Here is a 22,931-nt window from a genome sequence, read left to right as displayed (position 1 = left end):
ACAAAGACTCTCCTGAGCAGACTACCAGCTACATAGAGCTGCGGCACTTGTGTAGTGATTTTTGGAATGTTATCAAAACCCACCTGAGATCAAATTGAGACAATCAGTTCCTTCTTTCTTTCTTCAACTTCTGCCCATCGTGGCAGTGTATGAGCTCTTTTCACATAAAACAGACAGCAACAGCGATCTTCCCTGCAGACTTCATGGAGCCTCTCTAGCTTTTCTCCCTTTTTGGATGTAAAAACTCTGCTCTGGATAGTGTTATGTCATCTGCTTGTTTGATTCATTTATTTGGCTTAGCTGTGCTGTGCTGTGAATGTCATTCTTATCATGTCAGAAAAGCTTTATTGAAGTTGAAGGTTTGCAACATTTTCTAAAGAGGGTCGAACTCCGGATTTTGTGTGTGACTTAATATATATTTGAAAAGAGGTCTGGAGAGCTAAAAGGTCAGTGTATTGAATCTTTGAAATTATTCTCTCTCTTCATCCTACATTTTTAACTGGCAAGCTGTGAATGTGGGTGATTTGTCAACATATATGGGTCGGATCCTACTAAGTGCTGAATGTCTTCAATCCCACCCACATCTATTCAAGTTAAGAGCACTCACCATCTTGGAAGACCAGGTTTTCCAGGCCTGATCCAAAGTCCATTGATGCCAAAGGAAAGACTTCAACAGGTTTTGGATTGGGTACTTAGTTGATAGCTGGCTGATAAGTTTGCCTGCATGATACACTGCTCAGTGTTTAAAATCCTTTGACAGAACTACATTTACTGTATTACTATAAATTCAGCATATTTTGTTCTAAAAATAATGATAGTTTAATGGATTTACGGTGAAATCCTGACACCACCTGAAGTTAAACGGGGTTTTGCTATTGACCTCAAAAGGGGCAGGACTACGCTCTTAATAATTTCATATATTTGTTTTCTTCCTGGCTTTACAGAACAGAAAAATGCAGAGATTTGTGGGAACATGATGAGAAGCATGTGAAAAATGGGCTTAGACCATTGGCACCATCTGCACTCTTTTTTTATTTCTAGCTCCATAGTATCAAGGGAAAACATTAAGTACCAGTAGGATATTTATACTTAGCATGGTCTTGATTCTGTAGTCCTTACACAGGCAAAACTCCCAATGGGAATCTGGCCTGCATAAGGTCTGCACTACTGAGCCCTAGCACTGCTGAGGAGAACTGTCCTCATGCAAAGAAGAAAGAAGGTCAGAGTGATCATATGACTTATAGACCGAGTACCATGTTTACCAACAATGTGGAAAACTTCTAATAGCAATTTTGGCAAAGAATATCTGGCCATTCTAGCTCACAATGGAATGCTGCCTCCTGAGCAAAAAGGCTGTATAGTGAACATGGGAGGGACAAAAGACCACCTCAAGCTGAGCAGGAGGATCACAGAATATGCAAAACAAAAAAGAAAGGAAAAGTTTAGAGATGGTGCGGATAGCCTCCCAAAAAGCACAGTAGGCTCCCACATTTGTGGATCATCAAGACACTGAAAATGCACAAGATTCATCCAAGGATGATTTCCTTTCTGCAGCAATCTATGGTTAATGAGAACACTCAACTCCACCTGAAAGGGACTCTCACTGATGAAGTCCAAATTAAAAGAGGAAACTTTCAAGGGGACTCCTTATCACCAGTGCTGTTCACGGTAGCAATGCTGCCACTGATATGGATGATGCCTGAGATAAATGGTGATTATCATATCAGCAAAGAGCAACAACCAGTTAACCATTTGTAGTACATGGATGATTTGAAAATATATGGATGGTCACAGAAGGAGATACTGAGATTGACAGTATGCGTAGAAAAGTTTGGTGAAGATATAAAGCTATGGGCTGGCTTGGCTAAATGTGCATTCACATCTGTAAAGAGGGGCAAACTGGTACAATCAGATAGCATACAAGTTAATGAGGTATTATCCAAGATACCTCTCAGCATGGCCCCTACATATACCTCATGGAACTGACAGAGTTACAACATTAGGAAGTCAAAGAAGAAGTGGGGAAACAGTATTACAGATGAATAAGAACTAATCTAAAGACACAACTCATCTCAAGGAATTTGATCTGAGCCACTGGGTGATACAGTATTATGGTACACTGCCGGAGTTAACAAGTGGAATCAAGAGAAGAAGAAAAATTTCACATCCAAACAAGAAAGCTCCTGAAAATGCATAGAGTAATGGATATCAATCAAGACACGGCCAGGATGTACATCAGACAACATGATGGAGGAAAAGGTCCGCTATCTGTGGGAGAAGCAATTGACAATGAAAAATATAACATCCAAAAATATGAGCAGTCAGCCAAAATAAAAGATTATGTGGTCGCTATACCAAGTCCTGGACAAGGATGCATTCAGCCTAAGAAAACATAAAAAAGGAGAAAGACTAGAAAGATTTACAGAGAAATCAATGCGATAGAGAGATCAAAGCCATTAATGATAAAAGATTAACAAGCTTATGACTTATAGAGGGATACCTCAAAAGAGAGACAGAGAGCCTCATTACAACTGCACAAGAGCAATCATTAAGGGTTGATTACATTCTAAACAAAACTGGGCAACAGAACTGCTCCCTGAACTGCAGAACGTGTTCTGAAAAAGAAGAGATGGTGGAACTTTCGTTGAGCGCCTGCAGGAGCCTGACTGGAAGAGAATTTATGAAGAGACACAATGAGATTGCCAAATGTCTGAACTGGAGCGTTTGTGGAAAATATGGATTTAAACGAAACATGCAAAATTATGACCCACCGATTTGAAAGTGCTCTAGAGAATGAAGAGGTGAAGATTTTACGGGATCTGGCAATTGTCACAATTATCAACAGGCCAGACATAGCGGCAAAGAGTCCTGTGGCACCTTACGGACTAACAGATGTATTGGAGCATAAGCTTTCGTGGGTGAATCCGACAAAGTGGGTATTCACCCACAAAAGCTTATGCTCCAATACATCTGTTAGTCTATAAGGTGCCACAGGACTCTTTGCTGCTTTTACAGATCCAGACTAACACGGCTACCCCTCTGATACTTGAGGCCAGACATAGTGGTTGTAGAAAAGAAAGCAAACAAGACCACATTAATTGGCATTGCTGTGCCAGCAGACAAACATAAAAAGGAAACAAGAAGAGAAGATAGTTAAATATGAAGAGCTATGCCACGAATTGGAACAATTATGAAAAACTAGAACAAAAGTGATCCATTGTTCACGCAGGGAAGAAAGGTAAGCAGCAGGATACGGACCCTGGACTTCAGGAAAGCAGACTTCGACTCCCTCAGGGAATGGATGGCCAGGATCCCCTGGGGGACTAACATGAAGGGGAAAGGAGTCCAGGAGAGCTGGCTGTATTTCAAGGAATCCCTGTTCAGGTTACAGGGACAAACCATCCCGATGAGTCGAAAGAATAGTAAATATGGCAGGCGACCAGCTTGGCTTAATGGTGAAATCCTAGCGGATCTTAAACATAAAAAAGAAGCTTACAAGAAGTGGAAGTTTGGACATATGACCAGGGAAGAGTATAAAAATATTGCTCGGGCATGTAGGAATGATATCAGCAGGGCCAAATCGCACCTGGAGCTGCAGCTAGCAAGAGATGTCAAGAGTAACAAGAAGGGTTTCTTCAGGTATGTTGGCAACAAGAAGAAAGCCAAGGAAAGTGTGGGTCCCTTACTGAATGAGGGAGGCAACCTAGTGACAGAGGATGTGGAAAAAGCTAATGTACTCAATGCTTTTTTTGCCTCTGTCTTCACTAACAAGGTCAGCTCCCAGACTGCTGCGCTGGGCATCACAAAATGGGGAAGAGATGGCCAGCCCTCTGTGGAGATAGAGGTGGTTAGGGACTATTTAGAAAAGCTGGACGTGCACAAGTCCATGGGGCCGGACGAGTTGCATCCCAGAGTGCTGAAGGAATTGGTGGCTGTGATTGCAGAGCCATTGGCCATTATCTTTGAAAACTCGTGGCGAACGGGGGAAGTCCCGGATGACTGGAAAAAGGCTAATGTAGTGCCAATCTTTAAAAAAGGGAAGAAGGAGGATCCTGGAAACTACAGGCCAGTCAGCCTCACCTCAGTCCCCGGAAAAATCATGGAGCAGGTCCTCAAAGAATCAATCCTGAAGCACTTGCATGAGAGGAAAGTGATCAGGAACAGCCAGCATGGATTCACCAAGGGAAGGTCATGCCTGACTAATCTAATCGCCTTTTATGATGAGATTACTGGTTCTGTGGATGAAGGAAAAGCAGTGGATGTATTGTTTCTTGACTTTAGCAAAGCTTTTGACGCGGTCTCCCACAGTATTCTTGTCAGCAAGTTAAGGAAGTATGGGCTGGATGAATGCACTATAAGGTGGGTAGAAAGCTGGCTAGATTGTCGGGCTCAACGGGTAGTGATCAATGGCTCCATGTCTAGTTGGCAGCCGGTGTCAAGTGGAGTGCCCCAGGGGTCGGTCCTGGGGCCGGTTTTGTTCAATAACTTCATAAATGATCTGGAGGATGGTGTAGATTGCACTCTCAGCAAATTTGCGGATGATACTAAACTGGGAGGAGTGGTAGATACGCTGGAGGGGAGGGATAGGATACAGAAGGACCTAGACAAATTGGAGGATTGGGCCAAAAGAAATCTGATGAGGTTCAATAAGGATAAGTGCAGGGTCCTGCACTTAGGACGGAAGAATCCAATGCACCGCTACAGACTAGGGACCGAATGGCTAGGCAGCAGTTCTGCGGAAAAGGACCTAGGGGTGACAGTGGACGAGAAGCTGGATATGAGTCAGCAGTGTGCCCTTGTTGCCAAGAAGGCCAATGGCATTTTGGGATGTATAAGTAGAGGCATAGCGAGCAGATCGAGGGACGTGATCGTTCCCCTCTATTCGACATTGGTGAGGCCTCATCTGGAGTACTGTGTCCAGTTTTGGGCCCCACACTACAAGAAGGATGTGGATAAATTGGAGAGAGTCCAGCGAAGGGCAACAAAAATGATTAGCGGTCTAGAACACATGACTTATGAGGAGAGGCTGAGGGAGCTGGGATTGTTTAGTCTGCAGAAGAGAAGAATGAGGGGGGATTTGATAGCTGCTTTCAACTACCTGAAAGGGGGTTCCAAAGAGGATGGCTCTAGACTGTTCTCAATGGTAGCAGATGACAGAACGAGGAGTAATGGTCTCAAGTTGCAGGGGGGGAGGTTTAGATTGGATATTAGGAAAAACTTTTTCACTATGAGGGTGGTGAAACACTGGAATGCGTTACCTAGGGAGGTGGTAGAATCTCCTTCCTTAGAGGTTTTTAAGGTCAGGCTTGACAAAGCCCTGGCTGATTTGATTTAACTGGGAATTGGTCCTGCTTCGAGCAGGGGGTTGGACTAGATGACCTTCTGGGGTCCCTTCCAACCCTGATATTCTATGATTCTATGATTCTATGATCCGTGAAACATTTGGAGCAATCCCTAAGGGTATGGATGAGCAGCTCAAGAACACATTAGGAGTGGAAGATATCACAGTCATTGTCCTCCAGAAGACAGCACTCTTTGGCACTGCAAGAAGTTTAAGGACAGTCAAAAGAGAACTGCAGGAATTCAAGACTCCTGACTACCCAAACCTATGGAGTTAGTTAATGATCAGGATTTATTGGTGACTCATGAAGATAAATTTTAGACAGGAGCTTTCCCCTTTTTATACTTAAAGGTCTTATATGCTGTGAAGGCTGTTTTTTTAAAAGAAGAAAAATCCCCATGATGTAATACTGAGGGATAATAATATTTTTGAATTAACAATCCAAACCCTGTATTTTTCTTCCTATTGTAAAATTTCTGTAGACTTGCATTGACTGCATCATTCTGTTGTTTCCAGAAACTTGCACTGACAGCTACATTTTGCATTTCCTTATATAGTAACTCACTTTTCATAGACATCAGTGTTTTGACTTACCCTTCATTTTGCTTAATTTTTGACATAATGTCACTATATTCAAGACAAGAATTAATACTGCCTTGGGAATATTGAGATGATACTAAATCACACTAATGGGAATAAGGAAATAGCATTACCAAAAAAGTGATGGAAATTAACTACTTCATTAGCTCAATATTTTATTTTTACATTTCAATATCCTGGCAGTTTCAAAAGGCTTTTCTGTTTTCAAAATGTCAAAGGGCTTCTTTGTAAAACTTAAAATGTAATGATATTGGGAGCACAGCTTGCTTAAAATTAAAATGTGTTGTATCTTGCTGTTCCCTAATATCATGTCAAAGCATCTTAGGAATTGTGGCACCCAACAATTTAGCCAGAAGTTTCAGACTATAAAATATGCATTCATAATATAATGCATTTTTACCTACATACCTAGCAGAACAATTCCTGTACTCCACAAACATATCTGCACCTTGGTTTGTAGCAGAATGTATTTCTTTTAATTAGCTGTGGCCCTCTCAGTATCATCCTTATATATGGTCATTGTTATATATGAGGCATAAATCCAGGGATATACAAATCTTGCATTCACAAAGTACTTGTTTGTGTTTTGAATATTCCTATCCTGACTGAGCCTGCCTTTCCATGACTGTAAGATTTAATACCGCGTGACTCAGTGCAAGACTCCTATTGTTGCCTTGCTTTTTTCAAAATAAATGCACAATTAAACCAAAAGATTTATAGGTATTAGAAAATAATTTAGGTAAAAATAAGCCTCCAAAATGGAAATAGAGAAACGTACTATCATCGAAGGTACTTCTCCCTATCAAATACTGTACACAATGCAAAAGCTGTCTTCCATGTGCTGGTGGCAGGGTTTCTTTATTAAAGTCTTCTGTGTCTAGCAGGTATAATATATCCCAGATGTTGCAGTTGTTACTTAGGGAAGTTCAGTACACATCCTTAATAGCACAATGTAGTACCTACTTATGTTAACTGGATCTAAGCAGCCAGAAGAAATATTATATTAGCTCCTCATCACGAATATTTTACTTTTAGAAAGCTTTCAATTAAAAAAAAAAGATAATCTACATTTTGCCTGCTGCAGCTCTATACTTCATTTTATCTTCTGATTTCACTGCCTTTTCAGATTATATAATTCCCCTCTAGCTTCATTAAAGACTGGTTATCAAGTGCACATAAAATGGATGTTTAACAATCTGCAAATCCCAGCCTTATGACATTGGGAAATATGTGTCTATTGGGAACTGTGTATGGAAATTGTACCTGAATGGTACATGATGATAACAGGTATGAATACTAACTATTATCAATTGCCCACATATTTCCATGGATTGGTCCTGTTTGTCTCCATCGAATCCTGGTATTTCTGGTTAATGCTGCACTGGGAAGGGGAATAGTTATTCGGTTCCACCTGAAATACATTTCACACATAAATTCTCACATTTTTAAACAGTAGTTGTTAAATATTAGTATACATTGCTGACATTTATTTTACACTGAAGAGTTTTAAGAACTTTATACTTATATGGGCCTAAATTCTGCTTTCACAAGTAAATGCAGTTACTACAGATTTATATGTTGTAAATGATTCATAGGTTCCAAGGCCAGATGGGACCACTGTGATCATCTAGTCTGACCTCCTGTATAACACAGACCATAGAACTTCCCCAAAACAATTCCTAGAACAGATCTTTTTAGAAAAACATCTTGATTTAAAAATTGTCAGTGATGGAGAATCCACCATGACTCTAGTCAATTGGTCCAGTGGTTAATTACTTTCACCATGGAAAATGTATACGTCATTTCTAGTCTGAAATTGTGTAGCTTCAACTTTCATTTATTGGATTGTGTTATAACTTTCTCTGATAGATTGAAGAGCCCAATATTGAATATTTGTTCCTGAAAGAAAAGATCTTTAATCGTTAATTCCAAGTCCCAGGCTACTGCCCCAATCGCTTTCCCACTCCACAGCTGCCCAAAGAAGAATTTGGCCCATGGTATTCAGTACATTACATTTAATACATTACATATGTTATTTAAAGCATTTAAAATGAAACAAACAAAAATATGCTGTCATTTCTATTCAAATGATCAAAGTTAATACTGCCCTTGAACTGCTTAGTATAATGAACCTTTCCCTGACAGTGGACCTCTCTAAAGTTACATATAGAGTTAAGCCTTTGGATCTGGCTGAACTCCTCTTGGAGCAGGACCTGAAGAGGAGATAAAGGCTGCTATTTGCCACTGTTACAGCCACCCAATCCTGAGGTGGGCAGGCAGCGGATGGCTCTGGCCACTAGTGCAACTTCTACCCGTCTAGACAGTTGTATGGCTGTCATCCTTATAATTATCTGAGCATCTCATGTCTGCTGTAAACTATGATCAATTGTAATGGCCATCAAGGCACTCCAACTATGTTCCCTTCCACAGTCATGCCTCTGACTTGTCCTCTATTCTGAGGGCTACAAGGAAGATGGGATACAGCAGTTATGTCAGCTCTGTACCATCATGGGATTGCCCTATGCAAGAGGAATCCACAGATGGTCACTTAAGTCCACGTTGCACTGGCAGAGTAGCATCAAGCATACTTAATTGGGAACAGGATCTGGCCTTTATTTTTCTTCTGTTAGATTAATGCATGATTAGCACATTTCGCCAGTCAATGGCTATTTTTTTCTTGCTGAACCTCTATATGCTGTTCTACCCAACAAAATATTTATAATCACAATTTTTGGCTAGTGAAATCCAGAGGTATTCCATTGTATTCCAAATGTCATAATTCCAAATTACTAAAAGATGAGGATCATGTAAAACATGGCCATAGGTGGAAGAGTCCTTTGTTATTATAATTTAATAGATTAATCAAAACAAAAAGTCAAGTAAATTTTGCCTCATTTTGTGTGTGTATGTATGTATGTTTGTATGTATTTTTTCCTCTAGCAATATTGCTATACAACAAAAACAATCTGAGGTACATAACTTTTCACTTCTGGGCAGCCAGAAAAACCAGTTCCTTTGCTTGTTGTCTCCAGTTAATCAGAAATGAAAGGTTGCATGGGGACACTTTCTTCACTGCTTTCCAGTGTCACAAAGGATTAACTTCCTTTTGTAGTCTTGAATCTCTGCTAGTTTTGCACAGAACTCTCTTACCCACTGTAGTTTTCAGAGGCATAGATGGTGCTGTGAGGAAGATGAGACCCAGCACATATCTCAGGCAAACACTCAGTGTGAAGTAAGGACCAGGAACGGCCATGATTGGTTGAAAACTCCAAGTAGACACTAACAACACAAACAAACAGAGTATTCACCTCAGACTAAATGTAATACATCAGCATTTGTAGCACCAACATATAAAAGCTTTAAAACTCATTGGTTGCTAAATAATTGATACCTCTGATGTTGAAATATGAAATGCCTTTGTGGACAAAACACTGTAAATGCAAACATGAAGCAAGCTCAGTATTTTAAAGACAACAAAACATAAACCATATAAGAACTCCTTTAACTGATAGAGGTGAAAGCAATTATTGCAGTCCTTATTTGGCCATTACACGTTTATTTTTATGTCGTATTTAAATGGGATTGATGTTACTCTTACAATATTCCTGGTTGAATTCTGCACCACTGTGCAATGCAGAATTTTGCAGAAATTAATGTTTTTTGTGCAGAATTTCCTTTCCCTCCCAGAAATGGGCTACAGTGCTGCTGGCTGCCATTAGGGTCCACTGGACCTAGCAGAGTACAGTTTGCACATAGAAGACACTGCTGAGGGGAGGGGGAGGGAGCTAGAGGGTTTCTGGCAGCTGTAGTTCCCAGCATGCCCTGAGGGAAGGAGAGGGTGGTGCACAGGAAACTTCACACAAGCCTGTGACCGAGCATCAGGCTGTTTCTCCCTCTGGATCCCTGGACTCTGAAGGGAAGGGGATGTGTGTTTGGGCTGGGGGCGACCCTGTGGCTGGGCTCTGGAGGGTAGGGTGTTTGGGTGTATTGGCTGGGGGGACCATGGGTTGGTTTTTTGTGGGGGGAAGAGGCAGAGAAACAGGAACTGGGTTGTCAGAGGGGTTTCTTTAACTCTCTACTTCTGGGGGAATTTTTGTGTGTCTATATTTCTACACACATACTCATTGACAGGTATTTTGAAATAAATTACCAAAATAATTGAAACTGGCATGATTATGTAGTGTTATTTTTGTCAAATAAAATTTGCAGAATTTTAAAATATTATGTGCAGAATTTTTAATTTTTTGGTGCAGAATTCCCCCAGAAGTATTACCTATTAGTAAGAACCAGTCAGAGTGCAATATTGAAGAAAAATATTAAGAAGGAGAGTCTGACTGATCTGACTGCTAATAGATTTTATGAATTATTTCCTTGGGAGAGTCACTAGATTGAGAAAGCAAATGAGTTATGTTATTTATATTTCCTTCACTCAGAGCTATCTGGACTAAAAGGTCAAAGTGATTGACTGCCCAAGCCTGTAGCACAGCACTATTGAAATATTTTTGGCATACAATAGGTGCTTTGACTTGGAAATTATATAAAACCCTATATAGCTCAAAATATCCAGGACTCTCCAATCCATGCATTCTGCATAAGGCTGTGGATACTAGCTCTAAAGCAGGCAAACCTGTCAGAGGAAAGAATGTTTCCATACACCTCTGGGAGATAACACCCCTCATTGTTCCCCCCCACCCAGGTATTGGGATATTTCAGCTGTGCTCTTGTTGAGGAAACCTCTTGTCCTTGATCTGTCCCTCCATCTCCACCTGAGGCTACACTGCTCATGGGAGTAGTGAAGAATGAGGGCGGATTTGATAGCTGCTTTCAACTACCTGAAAGAGGGTTCCAAAGTGGATGGATCTAGACTGTTCTCAGTGGTAGCAGATGGCAGAACAAGGAGTAATGGTCTCAAGTTGCCGTGGGGGAGGTTTAGGTTGGATATTATGAAAAACTTTTTCACTAGGAGGGTGGTGAAACACTGGAATGGATTACCTAGGGAGGTGGTGGAATCTCCTTCCTTAGAAGTTTTTAAGGTCAGGCTTGACAAAGCCCTGGCTGGGATGATTTAGTTGGGGATTGGTCCTGCTTTGAGCAGGGGGTTGGACTAGATGACCTCCTGAGGTCCCTTCCAACCCTTATATTCTATGATTCTATGATTGGCAGTAGCCTTAGGGTTGGACTAACTCCAATGGGTTGTCTCACTGTTGAAGAGACTGACTGGTTTTCCTTCTTTCTATTTTTTAAAAATATCCAGTGTGGGCAAGGCCTCTGCTACTGTCAATCACCAGATAGGCATATATTTAGAAGACAGGGGAGACAATATTAGTCATTCACCTAATGCTTTTTTCTTTTCACTCTCTGATAGTTATCAGATCCAACTGTCATTAGAGTCTTTCCCCAAATGACTGAATGCCAGTCATAAAAGGAATAACCAATATCTTGTATTAGGGAGTGGGGGGACTGCTCAGTGCATCTGTCAATCTACACAGCAGCTGGATGGAGAGGCGTCACTACAGCCATCCCTGAGAACAGCATTACCCAACTGGTATCACATGACTGACAGAGCAGGTAATGCTCACCTGGAGTCAGCACCCTAGAGGTTTAGAGCTGCTCTAGTGACACAACAGAGCCATAAACTATGTCTCTCCAAAGCTGCACATAGCAGCTGAAATGTACCAGTGAATACAGACAGATGGAAATCAGACAAGGAGAAAACCCATTAGATCAGTGATATTCAAACCTCAGTGGTTCAGGAGCCAAATTAGAGATCTACATTATCCAAAACAGCCACAGTAGTATGAATTCATTGTTTCATTTACCTATATATATATATGTTATTCTCAGAGCAAAATGACTGACCACGTATTCTACAATTGGCTAATAACATAGGAAAAGTATCCTGATTGGTTAATAACTTAGATTGGTTTATAATTAAATCACACAGCGTTTTAATATCATGTGCTGCAAAGAGCCGCAGGAGGCACATTAAAGAGCCACTTGTGGCTCCCGAGCCTCAGTCTCAGTATCACTGTGTTAGATGATCTAGTCAATCTCCTGGCAATGCAGTGTCATTCCCTGTAATATATCCACAAATGTTCATTGAGGACTTCAGCAACCATGAAGCTCCTGATAGAATGTTCCCCCCACCCTTGCATGATTTCACTGCAGTTTATTATTTAAAATAAAGTGTTTATAATACATGACTCCAAGAATGGGTGTAGATTTCTAACATTCTGTGAACCGTCAACAAGTAATGTAGAAAGCATTTATTAGAGATTTGCTGCTTTATTGAAATATTCACGTAGAGTAATTTACTAAGCATAACTTGTTTCTAACACTCTATTTTAAATAATACAAATGAAGGATTAAAAAAGTCACAGTTCATCATCCTGACACCACATTGCTGGGCTATGACTTTTCTATTTCAGAATAATTTACTGAGAATATGATTTTATTTAAAGAGTGTCTTACCATACATCTATTGCCATGATATTATAAACATATATTAAAATGGTTTATGAGGTTTCAGCCAATTCATTTCAGATTTACCTATACTGATACTTTGGAGGGCTGTATTCACATCACATATTCTCTTGCATTCCCAGTAATGAAAAACATTATGAATAATACTGTAGGCCCGGAGATCTGCACTTCCCAATTATTTGTGAAATGCAAATCAGGCTTATGAAGACCTAGTGTTTCTTTTATTGTGAAGGAGCTCATTCCTGTCTTAGAAATGCTATGTGAGTGGGAAGAAAATTAATCTGAAAACATATAAAAAACACAACAAAAAAATTCCACTAGAAAATTTGTGATACAGATGTAATAATAAATATGATGATTTTTAAAAGAAAACTTTCCTTTAAAGGATCATTTTAAATTTAGCTCTCAAATTGCTGGGTACATATGATTAAAATACATACAACTGCTAATATAACCCATTAAATATGACAGGACAAATTCTAGCAGTCATTGCATGTAGATGACCACCAGAAAATCCACCCAAAGCAGTAGAAACATGGAGCAGTGGTTGGCCTCCTTTCTCTATCCAAGTTCCATCCCTGATTCCATGGAGAAACCTCTTTGCAGCCCCTCTAGAAGAAAAGCCGGAGGGGAATGTTCTAGAGTTGGGCCTAGATGTGAGGTCCTCATGTTTATGCCCACACAGCTCTGATCTGACAATGGACCCTTTGCACCATTCCGGTGTGGATTATTCATGTTATTGGCAGCAATAATCTATGGAAGATTAGTAAATGGGGCTGCCAATAGCACACTCATACATCATTGCTCCTTCTTCCGCACGGAGTGTGTACAAGCCTATTTTGGAAACTATTTTGGAAACTATTCTTTTCCACACCTTGATCCCTTGAGAAATCCATGATGTACTGACATTTCTTTTTATAAGATACAAGAAGGTTCTTGCCTGCACCCAATATCTTCACCCAACAAAGCATGAAGAGCCAAATCCTGTAGTCCTTAATGCTTAGTTCAGCAAAAGTCATATTAATATCACTGGAGTTGTGTCAGAATATGACCTGAATAAGAACTGCATGATTTGAACAGTGAGGTAGGGAGACAATAATATCTCCTTTGTACAGAACAGAAACTGAGCCCTCACCCTGTGACTGGTGAAATCAATGACAGCTTTGCCATTGACTTTCAACTGGTACAGGATCAAGCCCTAAGTGGTTTGCCCATAGTCACACAATGTATCTACTGCAGAGCCAGGAAGTGACCGCACATCTCCTGAGAACCAGTCCAGTGCCTTAAGCATATGGTTGTCCTTCCTCCTGAAGTCAATAACCATTAACTGCTGGCTTCAAGGAGAACAAGACTGGACTGGTGCTAGGTGAGATGCTGCATGCAAGCCTCAAACCTGTTTACATTTGTTGTTTTTAATTGCCTTCTTTCTTTCTGGGAAAAATATCCAAATCATTTTAGAGATGCTATAATATAAAAAGTATAAGAAAGCAGGTTAGTTGCAAGATAAATCTAGCCTGTTGTACCTGTTACCAGGTTGATGAGTTCCACAGCCCAGATTAATGGAAAACTGGATCATGTGAGTTATGGTGTTGGGGAGTACCGGCAGGACATGGAAGTAATCAACAGCCCAGACATTCTTGTTATGCCCTTGATGATTCTTTTGCTTAAGACAGAACTTGGTCGCAGGAGTCTGCAGCTCCGGACTAATGACAACAGAAGCCAAAGATGGAACCTTCAACAGAAATTAAATTAATTAGATTTATATAAAAAATTACACAGAAAAGTACTGTTTACAAAATAGCAGCAATAATTTCAAAGGGGCCAAACAATACTAGCCCATTATCCACATTGCTTCTTTCATGTTGACTATTAAATTAACCCTCTCCCTACAAAAGAATCTAGACAAAAAGTCGTTTAACTCACTGCATGGCCATCACTACCCTGGAAATCAGGGATGCTCAGCACCTACAATGATCAGAGTATTTGACTGTAAACACCTTGAAGGGACCATGTCTTCTGTGTTCTGAAAAATACTAATTAAGCTTGATTGTTTAGCAGTGATGGTGCGTTAGAAACGGGCATTGCCTCTCAACTCTTCCAGTTCACATTAGCAAATGCAATGGAAGTGCACCGCTGGTTTAAATAGAATGGAATAATTTGGAGCAGATATCACATTTGAAATATAAGGAAATGTTCTTTTGATGAAATTTAGCTCATGTGTCTGGAGCTATATGACTAGTCTTTTTTAATATATTAAAGGGACACTTTCAGCTGTAAATGTAGTCCATTTGAAAAAAAGCATGTCAGATGTAGTTGTAGATACTACCCCTGCCTTTGAGTCCCCCTATTATTTTCTACTCTTTTACAATAATAATTTCCTTTTTTTTAAAGTAGGTTCTTTCCTATTGCCATGCAAAAAACAGGAGAAACTTTACTACAGTGAAACAACAAAACGGACTCAGCACAAAGTGCTTTCAAATACATAAAGTAAACAGACTGAAAAAAAGAAATATTTTTTTCTCTCAATTTTACCGTTATAGTAATCTTAGGTGTTAACAAAAGAAAGTGATAAAAGTGTAGAAATGTTTTTAAAGTAGACTATACCTTTAATACAATATTCTCTATGTAATGTAATGTATAAACATGCTGTAGTTTAGTTTGTAACAATGTTGTGTGCATATGTATATATGTAACCCCTGTCTTTTCTTCTTCCTTCTAGACAGCACAATACAAATATTGTACCAGTTACCGTGCTGGCTAGGGCTCTGTGTATAGCACATCCACAGACAGCCCCTAAATGGTATGGCTCTTTATAGCAGGAAGGACCCCTGATTCAGGAAGCAATCCTGAGAAGAAATTGAGGAGTGAATATTGCTGTCTGGGTGAGAAGGCAAAAGTGTTTTCCAGCAACAGGAATGGAGCTGTCTCTGTATCCTTTTTTAGTAATAAATACATTGTCTGTTGTTTATTGAGCTCATGCCTGTGTCATCATTCCAAGGAGTCTGTCTACTTGTGCTAAACAATCAAAAAGGAGACTGCAAGGTCACACAATTGCCAGACAACCGAAAAATCCATTATTCGTTCAGCTCTAATTTTAACTTTCATCTAGACTTCTCATATTTTGATTGGTGTTGTATAAGCTTGATAAAACCCAGGTGAACTTTTCTGGTGTTCCTTTCACAATAGAGAACTCTTTGGAATTGCGTATGAAAGCCCCATATTTTCTGAGACAACAAAAACAGCACACTCTTTTTAAAGGATACATCCGCTGTCACAGTAGGACTGCAAAATTATTGCCCAGTGCTAGCTTCACAAACTGACCATGCCTACCCGACTGCTTACCTGATCACACGGACACCACAAACCTCTCCTTTATTGACACTCCCATTCCCCCAGTCTAACTGCTGCATGCTCTCATGCTCAGAAATAGCTATAATAATTATAAGCTTCCAACCTCTTTATCTGCTACCTTCTTTTTAGTCTATTATCCTGGCATTAAATGAGCTAAGTAGGGGGCACTGCAGAATTTTGATGCTCAGATGCTTTCTAACAGTGTGATCTGTACATGTTAGTTGCTTGAAAAGCTCTTGTTGAATTACCCCAGCAGAATGCCATACTCAGCATGGTCAAATTGGCTTAAAATGTAGGTCGTCTGTCTATCTTTGTCTATAACACCTACCTTATAAGAAGCATAGGTCAGTGTATCAAGAGCTATGTGCTCTTTCCTTCCTTCTATCTTTGCATAGAGGAGGACATCATTTTCATGGGCTTCTCCAGAATCACAAGTTCCCCCTTTACAATACATATTTGAGAAACAAAATAACTGAAGCACATGTTATTTAGAAGTAAATCACATTAAATTCCCATAATTATGAAAACAATTACACCTAGTTATTATTAAACTAAGATCTGAAACAAAAGAACACAAGGCCCAATGGAATAATGTATAAGAACCATTCGATCAGATAGGCCATGCTGAAGATCAGTGCCTTGACAGAAAAGCCTAAGTAACTATTTTTATCAGTTTATTGAAATAAATTTTAATAAAAACTATGTTATGCCACAAGTGGTGTTTGTATCTGTGCATCTTACACCCTATTCACATGGAAGTGTTCTGCTTTTTTCAGTGTTCGATTTCCTGTTTCTGGTAGAAATCGGTACATTGTTATTATTTAGTATTTACATCCTGGTTAGAGCCAAAGGTCTCTGTCAGGTTCAGGGCTCCATCATGTTTGGTGCTGTGCAAACACAGAGGACATATACCAAGACTGTACTGGGCCCTGGGCACAAGAATAGTCCTTGCGAGCAGGCAGTGGCAGGGCTGTTCAGGGTTAGCCTCTCCAAAGGATACAGAGGGAAGTTCAGGGAGCCTGTGGGACCATAGTGTCTACCTCTTCCCCCTCACTCCATTAGCTAACAAGGCTAACTAGGTGTATGCCAGGCACTGTCTTCATGGGTGTGGTTGCAGCCATACGTTCTCTGCCTCCCTTTGTGCCTCTCTGAGTTCTGATTGGGGTGGTGCTACACTGTTCCTGATACATATTAGCACAATAGAGCCCTTAGTGAATATTGTGGAGAAGTAAAAGATATGCCATTTGTAATTGTGATTTACAGTACTTTCATTAGGGAATAAGAGAGACAATCTTTACTCAGCCAAACTCCCATTGCTTAATGGAAGGGAGCATTGGTGTAGTGGTTTAAGAATGGGATTAGGAGTCAGGAGGATTTCTGTGTTATTTTCCTCTTTCACAGACCTGGTGTGTAACTCTGGGCAAGTTCAGCAAGACTCCCTGTGCCCATCTGTATAATGAGAATAATGTTTATATAATCCATAGTATTGTTGGCAGGACTAATTAGAATTTGCTAGTTGCTTTGAGATCTCTGAATGAAAGGTGCTATATACATTAAAATACTAGTATTAACATAGCAACCTTATTGCTGGCTCTCCCAATATACTTGGCATTCGTGGATGTGAAGAGGGTGCTAGTCCTGTGTCCCAAAGCCTTGTTATGGCAGTGAGGTCCTAAGCAGTTCTGCCTCAGGAAGTGGACCCTCAGTTGGGCATGGAAAGGTTGCCGCATCCCCTTCTTCCTCCCTTTCCCAATTTATCCATAGTTACTTCCTAGATACTTTGGGAAGCACAGTTAGCTAAGCATGAGTTATACTTTAGTCAAACACAAGTTATTGGGCTGAATATAGGGGAACAGTGAAATTTAATGGCATGGGATATATAGGTCAGATGAGATGATATAATGGTCCCTTCTAGTCTTAAACTCCATGAATCTATTCATCTTCTTCCTCTCTGGCTAACAGGCAGGCAGGCAGGCAGGCAAGCATTTGCTTGGGAAAATGCACTGTGCATCTTGCTCTGTGTGCCCCTATTCCCTAATGTCATTAACATGGGCTCAAAGGGAGCTGCACACGGTAGAGTTTGTGACTTGTTTTTCCCCCCTGCGAAGGAACAGGGTTTCAGCTGGGGCAGTGTCTCCATATCTGTAGAGCTCAAGAGACTTGTAAAGCTTTCATGTAGTAGCAGCTGTGGAGGCAAATCTGGGCTGGACATATTCTTTAAATGCTGCAATAGAGATAGAATGGCTTTAAACAACAATGGATGCTAATGGTAGTATATTTTATTGGCATAGCTCCATTTGGTATCCTGGATAACGAATATTAAAACAAGGTATCTGTAACTGAAAAAAGGAAGTTTCATGCTTTCCTGTATCACGCTGACATTGCAGGTTGGTTTAAAAAACAGGATGAGGAAGCTCTTTCAAATAGTGTGTAAGATTTCAGATATAAAACACTTCAATTGCTTTGTCAAGCAAAGATGGCCAATTATAAGGGTGTTCTGAAAAGCCTTATAAGGCTTACATCTTTGCTGTGATTTACATTGTACTATGAAAGCTCTACTTGCTTCTGTGAGGCTTTATTTGTATACCTGAATATTTACACTATTATGCATTTAGCTACAAACAGGCATAGCTTATGTTTTCAATGCCATCACCCAATTTCTCCACCACTCTTGCTGAGCTGACAGCCTCTCCTGTAAGTTCAGAAGGTTGACAAAGTTTCTTTCCTGTTTCTCTTGCAGGTGTTGTAATGCCTGGAAGACCTGGAAATAAGGCAACCTCCCTTTCCTGTGCTTTATTGGTAAATCATGTAACACAGGGGAGATGTGTGACAATTCAGAGTAACTACAACAGGACTTCGAATCAATGAATTAAGGGTTTTTTTCTTGTTGACTGAAAAGGTGGCTTTGGAAGGTCACTAATTTAATCCATGCTTCCTCCTTTATCATCCCATTATTTTCTTCACTATTTTCTAAAAACCAAATGTTGTGTTGAGAGAATAAATTTCATGTGGAATTTCCTTTATTTATACATGTACGCATTAAATTCCTGGAAAATACAACAAAATATTGGATGATTTCCCCCCACCCAACAAACATTTGTGTGAATTTGGATTTGTGAGAGTGAATGCCTAATACAGTTGTACTGACAGCAGCCTTCTTATTTGGAGAGGAAACTTTTTGCTTTTACTTCATCTTTTATTCTTGCTAGTTTACCATTGCCCCTCAAGAAAACCATTCAGGGTGAAATTCATCCCATTGCAAAAGGCCTGCACACAATCCTCAGCACTACTTAAACATTTAATATAGTATTTCAGTATTGTGGAGTTCTTGTGTGGACCTTGTGCTCTGGGGTTGAATTTCACCCTCGGGGAAGACATTATTGTGGCAGTTATTCATGAATCTGGGGATGGCTTAGTAGCTCAGGAGCAGAAACCATTTTGTGGGTTAGTTAACAGAGACATGGTCTGTTGTAATAATTGAGGCCTAGAAGGCCTTCCTCAGCTGTGAGCCTAACTGTGGGAAAGTGGATGGATGTTTGTAACATTGTTAGGTTACCTGGAATAACAAATGTTTGCACACTTTGATGTGAAAAAGGTAACAGAAGTCCAACCCAGACTGTTACATAAGGTTGTTTGTAAAAATTATTAAAAGTGAAATACAGAATGACTGAGTTAGTCTAAACAAAAAGGTGTTGCCAATATAACCGAAGCACTGTGTTGAGACCATATGTGGCAACAAGGCAGATGTGGAACCAGAAATCAATGGATTAAATGCAGCAAGTCAGAAGTTAGGTGAGATTGATGAACAAAATAATGAGGGGATGGCTTATTCCACCCATCACTCCCTTTTGGGATTTCTTAAAGAAACAGATTTTGTGAGAAAAATGGCGACTGTATGAGATTCATAATTATGGCTGCCCCCCAATGTTTCCTGGGACCGTGGGTCTTTTTCATTCTGTTCCCTTTGAAATGTCCTGACGAGACTAAGCCAGAGAGAGAGACCCAGATGACATTGTCACCTCCACTGGCTCTGGTAGAATCCCAAATGCCATCTAGGATGTGAAGCTCTATTCCTCATGTGTCCTTTTCCTTCCCCACCTTATTTCTTCTCTTTCTTATTCCTCTTCTTTTGCCTTCTGTCTAAGCACAGTCCGGCTCAGCTGGCCAGGATTGTATATTTTGCAACACTGCTGTAAACCTGGGACCAGAAAGAGGCAGCTTAAAGGAATGCCCTAAACAGCCCAATGTATATTTGCCAGGTCTCAGAATGGCTGATAAGACCATGTGCTGGGCCTGTATTTTTCCAGCAGTGAGGCTGTAAGTGAAAGTCAACATCAGAGACAGAAAAAGTTGCATTTTTATCTTTGCTGTTCTTTCCTTTCCCATTCATGTTTGTTTGTCCTGTTTTGTCTTCTAGAAAAGGGGATTGGACTTTAATAACACAGCAATAACAACAGCTTCAGCCTATCTCAACTAACTTCACTTTTTTCCAGAAGGACAGTTATTGCCACCTAAGAGACTGTCAAAAATGGGCTTTATTCCTGGTAAAGGCTCTCTCCAGCTACAGGAAAAGAGAACAAGGGATGTTGTTAAAATGAAAGCCTTATTTAATATTTTACATTTCAATTGCATTAACTGTTTTTCCTTCTTTTCTGTATTTTTAATAAAAGATTAAAAGGATTTTTAATGGTGTGTTTGCTATGGTACTAAGCAGGCTGAGGTCTCTGCATATCAAACCAGGAATCTTGTTTAAAACTGTTTAATGCTGGACAGTGACTGGGTTATGTTAACACCTATGACTCTATGGCCTCATTTTCTCTCTCTAAAATTAACACAACAGCTCCCACCTGGAGACAACTCCCACTTCAGACAGAACAAATTGGGCCTGATTCTCCACTGTGTTAATCTACTGAAATCAAAGAAGCCACACCAGCGTGGAGGTGGAATGACTCAAAGCTATCATCTTTAGAAGATATTTAGCATATTTTGGTTCAGATTGTAGGATTTCAAAATTTTTTTTCAAATTCTAGTCTGATATGTTTTGCGTGTCCCAAATATGTTAAAAGTACATACTCACCCATGCTGAAGTAAAATCTCAGGTTCCCATAACCTGTAGTGTCCATATATGGAGTACATAGTTTTCTCTCTCCATCTCTGAGGAATACCATAGATGAACCTGACTCCAGTATTCCACATTCAGTACCAATGACAGCTCCAGATATGTCCCATCTAAATACATCAACAATGTATTGAGAGTCAAATAGCTGGTAGGGGTAAGCCTGTATGTTTCTAACAGTTTATTTTATAAAGAAAAACGTCTTCAAACCTCATGTGGTATAAAGAAAAGCAGTTTGTTCAAACATGCTAGTGACCACAAAATAACAGCTCCTTCAATTCAGTCAACTTAAACAGCATACAATTAATGTATGTCAGCAACGTTGTAGATTATATTATTTAAAATACAGTAATTGGCAGAATTGTACAAAGTTATTTAAGTTGTTGAGATATTTATTTTGGCTGTCGAATTTTACCCTTTCTCAATACTTTGGTGTTATATAAATAAATAACATGTAATGTAAATGCAACCTCCGTTGTATTTTCATTTTGGCTAATTTAGAAGACATTTAAACATCTCTGAAACTTTAAAAGGAATACTGCATTGATCCTATCTACTATGAAATCATTGAACATGTAGGCCATAACAGGGGATACCCTCTATTTAACTTTTTGAGTAGCATTTGAACATTTTTGAGTAACAGTTTTCATTCAGTGCTTGAATAGAGGAAAAAAGAGATACTATGCTTCTCAAAAAATTTAATTTGATTCCTCTTTTTCTCACATTTAATAGAAAACATGTTTTTGTTTTTCCAGCCAGTGGCAGTAAATATAGTTGGTCGGGAATTTTCCAAGGAAACATTTTTTCATCAGAAAATGGTGTTTGTTGAAACTAAAACTGTTCACAGGCAAGGGTTGGTTTCCAAATCTCCTGATTGAAAAATAGGTTGGTAAAAATAAGTTTAGAAATTGTCAAAAAGTCCTGTTTTGACATTTTAGAAATGAAAATTTTCATTTTTCAGTTTGAAATGACTTTTCATTTCAAAGTTTTAGTTAATTTATACTAAAAAAAGTTTTAAAAATAAAAAAGGTCAAAATAAGATGGATTGTTTGAAAATGATCAAAATGAAATGCTTGGTTGGCCCTATCAGAAGTGGTCTTTGCATGATTGATTTGTGAAAATTTTCATTGTGATTTGTGATGGCAAAATAATTCAGAATCTCAAAAACACTCACAGGATGGGAAAACTATTTCCTGCCCAGCTCTAGCAGTGAGAAGTGAGTGAACAGAACCTAACAACTACCTAAGGTCTCCTTTTCTAATTTCTAAGTACTGGTTTCTTTCCAGTAATAAACAATTTTCAGTAACCCCCACCACAATTGTTGATCAAGTTTATATCTGATATTTTTTTTTAACCCCCTCAAACTATTTCCAAATGTATGGGTGTGATTTTTTTTTAAGTGCTCAGTGCTGCTACCACTTAAGTCAATTGTAGTTCAAACATTGACTTCAATGGCCTCAGAGTTAGGCCTATACTGAGTGCATTTGAAAATCCCACTTTATATCTTATAGTAGATTACAAAGTAATATTTGAAAATCTACCAAATTAACATTTATTGAAATGCTTTTATGGTACAAACATAAATATGTCATCTGAAGAACAAATCACTCTGTAAGAATTTAATCTGTTTGGCTGCAAAAGTATGGTTAGTTTACATTTCAATAAATTTAAACATTCTGTAGCAAAGCATTTTTGTTTGATGTACATCTAATTCTGATGAAAGAACTTTGGTCGTTCAGACATTTAAAAAAATAATACGTGATATGATAAAATATAGAGTTACCAATTTTGAAGATGGGTCTTTGGGAACCAAGACAATTGCAGAATTAAACAGTTGAGCCTGTTTTAATTTATACAAAGAAATCTCACAATGGTTCATTGGTCTTTTTATATGCTCCATTTAGCCCAATTAAAACACTCTCTTTACTGACCCACAAAACAATATGGGGTCATGAATGATGCAGATCATGGGTGTTTCTAGGGATAACTTCCTTTCAGGGAACATTCAAAATGAAAAGTAGAAAGTTTAACAATGTAAAA

At 39.3% G+C, this 22,931-nt stretch overlaps 1 protein-coding gene across 1 annotated transcript in view; it reads right to left on the bottom strand.

The window, feature by feature from the left end:
- RELN (reelin) overlaps nt 1-22,931 on the bottom strand; it is a 455,527-nt gene that overhangs the window by 144,297 nt on the left and 288,299 nt on the right. Inside the window, exons 12-16 of the mRNA XM_077807865.1 lie at nt 20,853-21,004; nt 16,104-16,216; nt 13,948-14,156; nt 9,092-9,220; nt 7,243-7,352 (exon numbers count right to left, since the gene is read on the bottom strand). Coding sequence (XP_077663991.1) covers nt 7,243-7,352; nt 9,092-9,220; nt 13,948-14,156; nt 16,104-16,216; nt 20,853-21,004 — 713 coding nt within the window. The remainder of the gene's footprint in view (nt 1-7,242; nt 7,353-9,091; nt 9,221-13,947; nt 14,157-16,103; nt 16,217-20,852; nt 21,005-22,931) is intronic.

The sequence above is a fragment of the Eretmochelys imbricata genome, chromosome 1 (assembly GCF_965152235.1).
Source record: "Eretmochelys imbricata isolate rEreImb1 chromosome 1, rEreImb1.hap1, whole genome shotgun sequence".
Taxonomy (NCBI): domain Eukaryota; kingdom Metazoa; phylum Chordata; order Testudines; family Cheloniidae; genus Eretmochelys; species Eretmochelys imbricata.
Note: the sequence above shows the minus strand (reverse complement) of the source record. Positions and strands in the feature narration are given on the sequence as shown.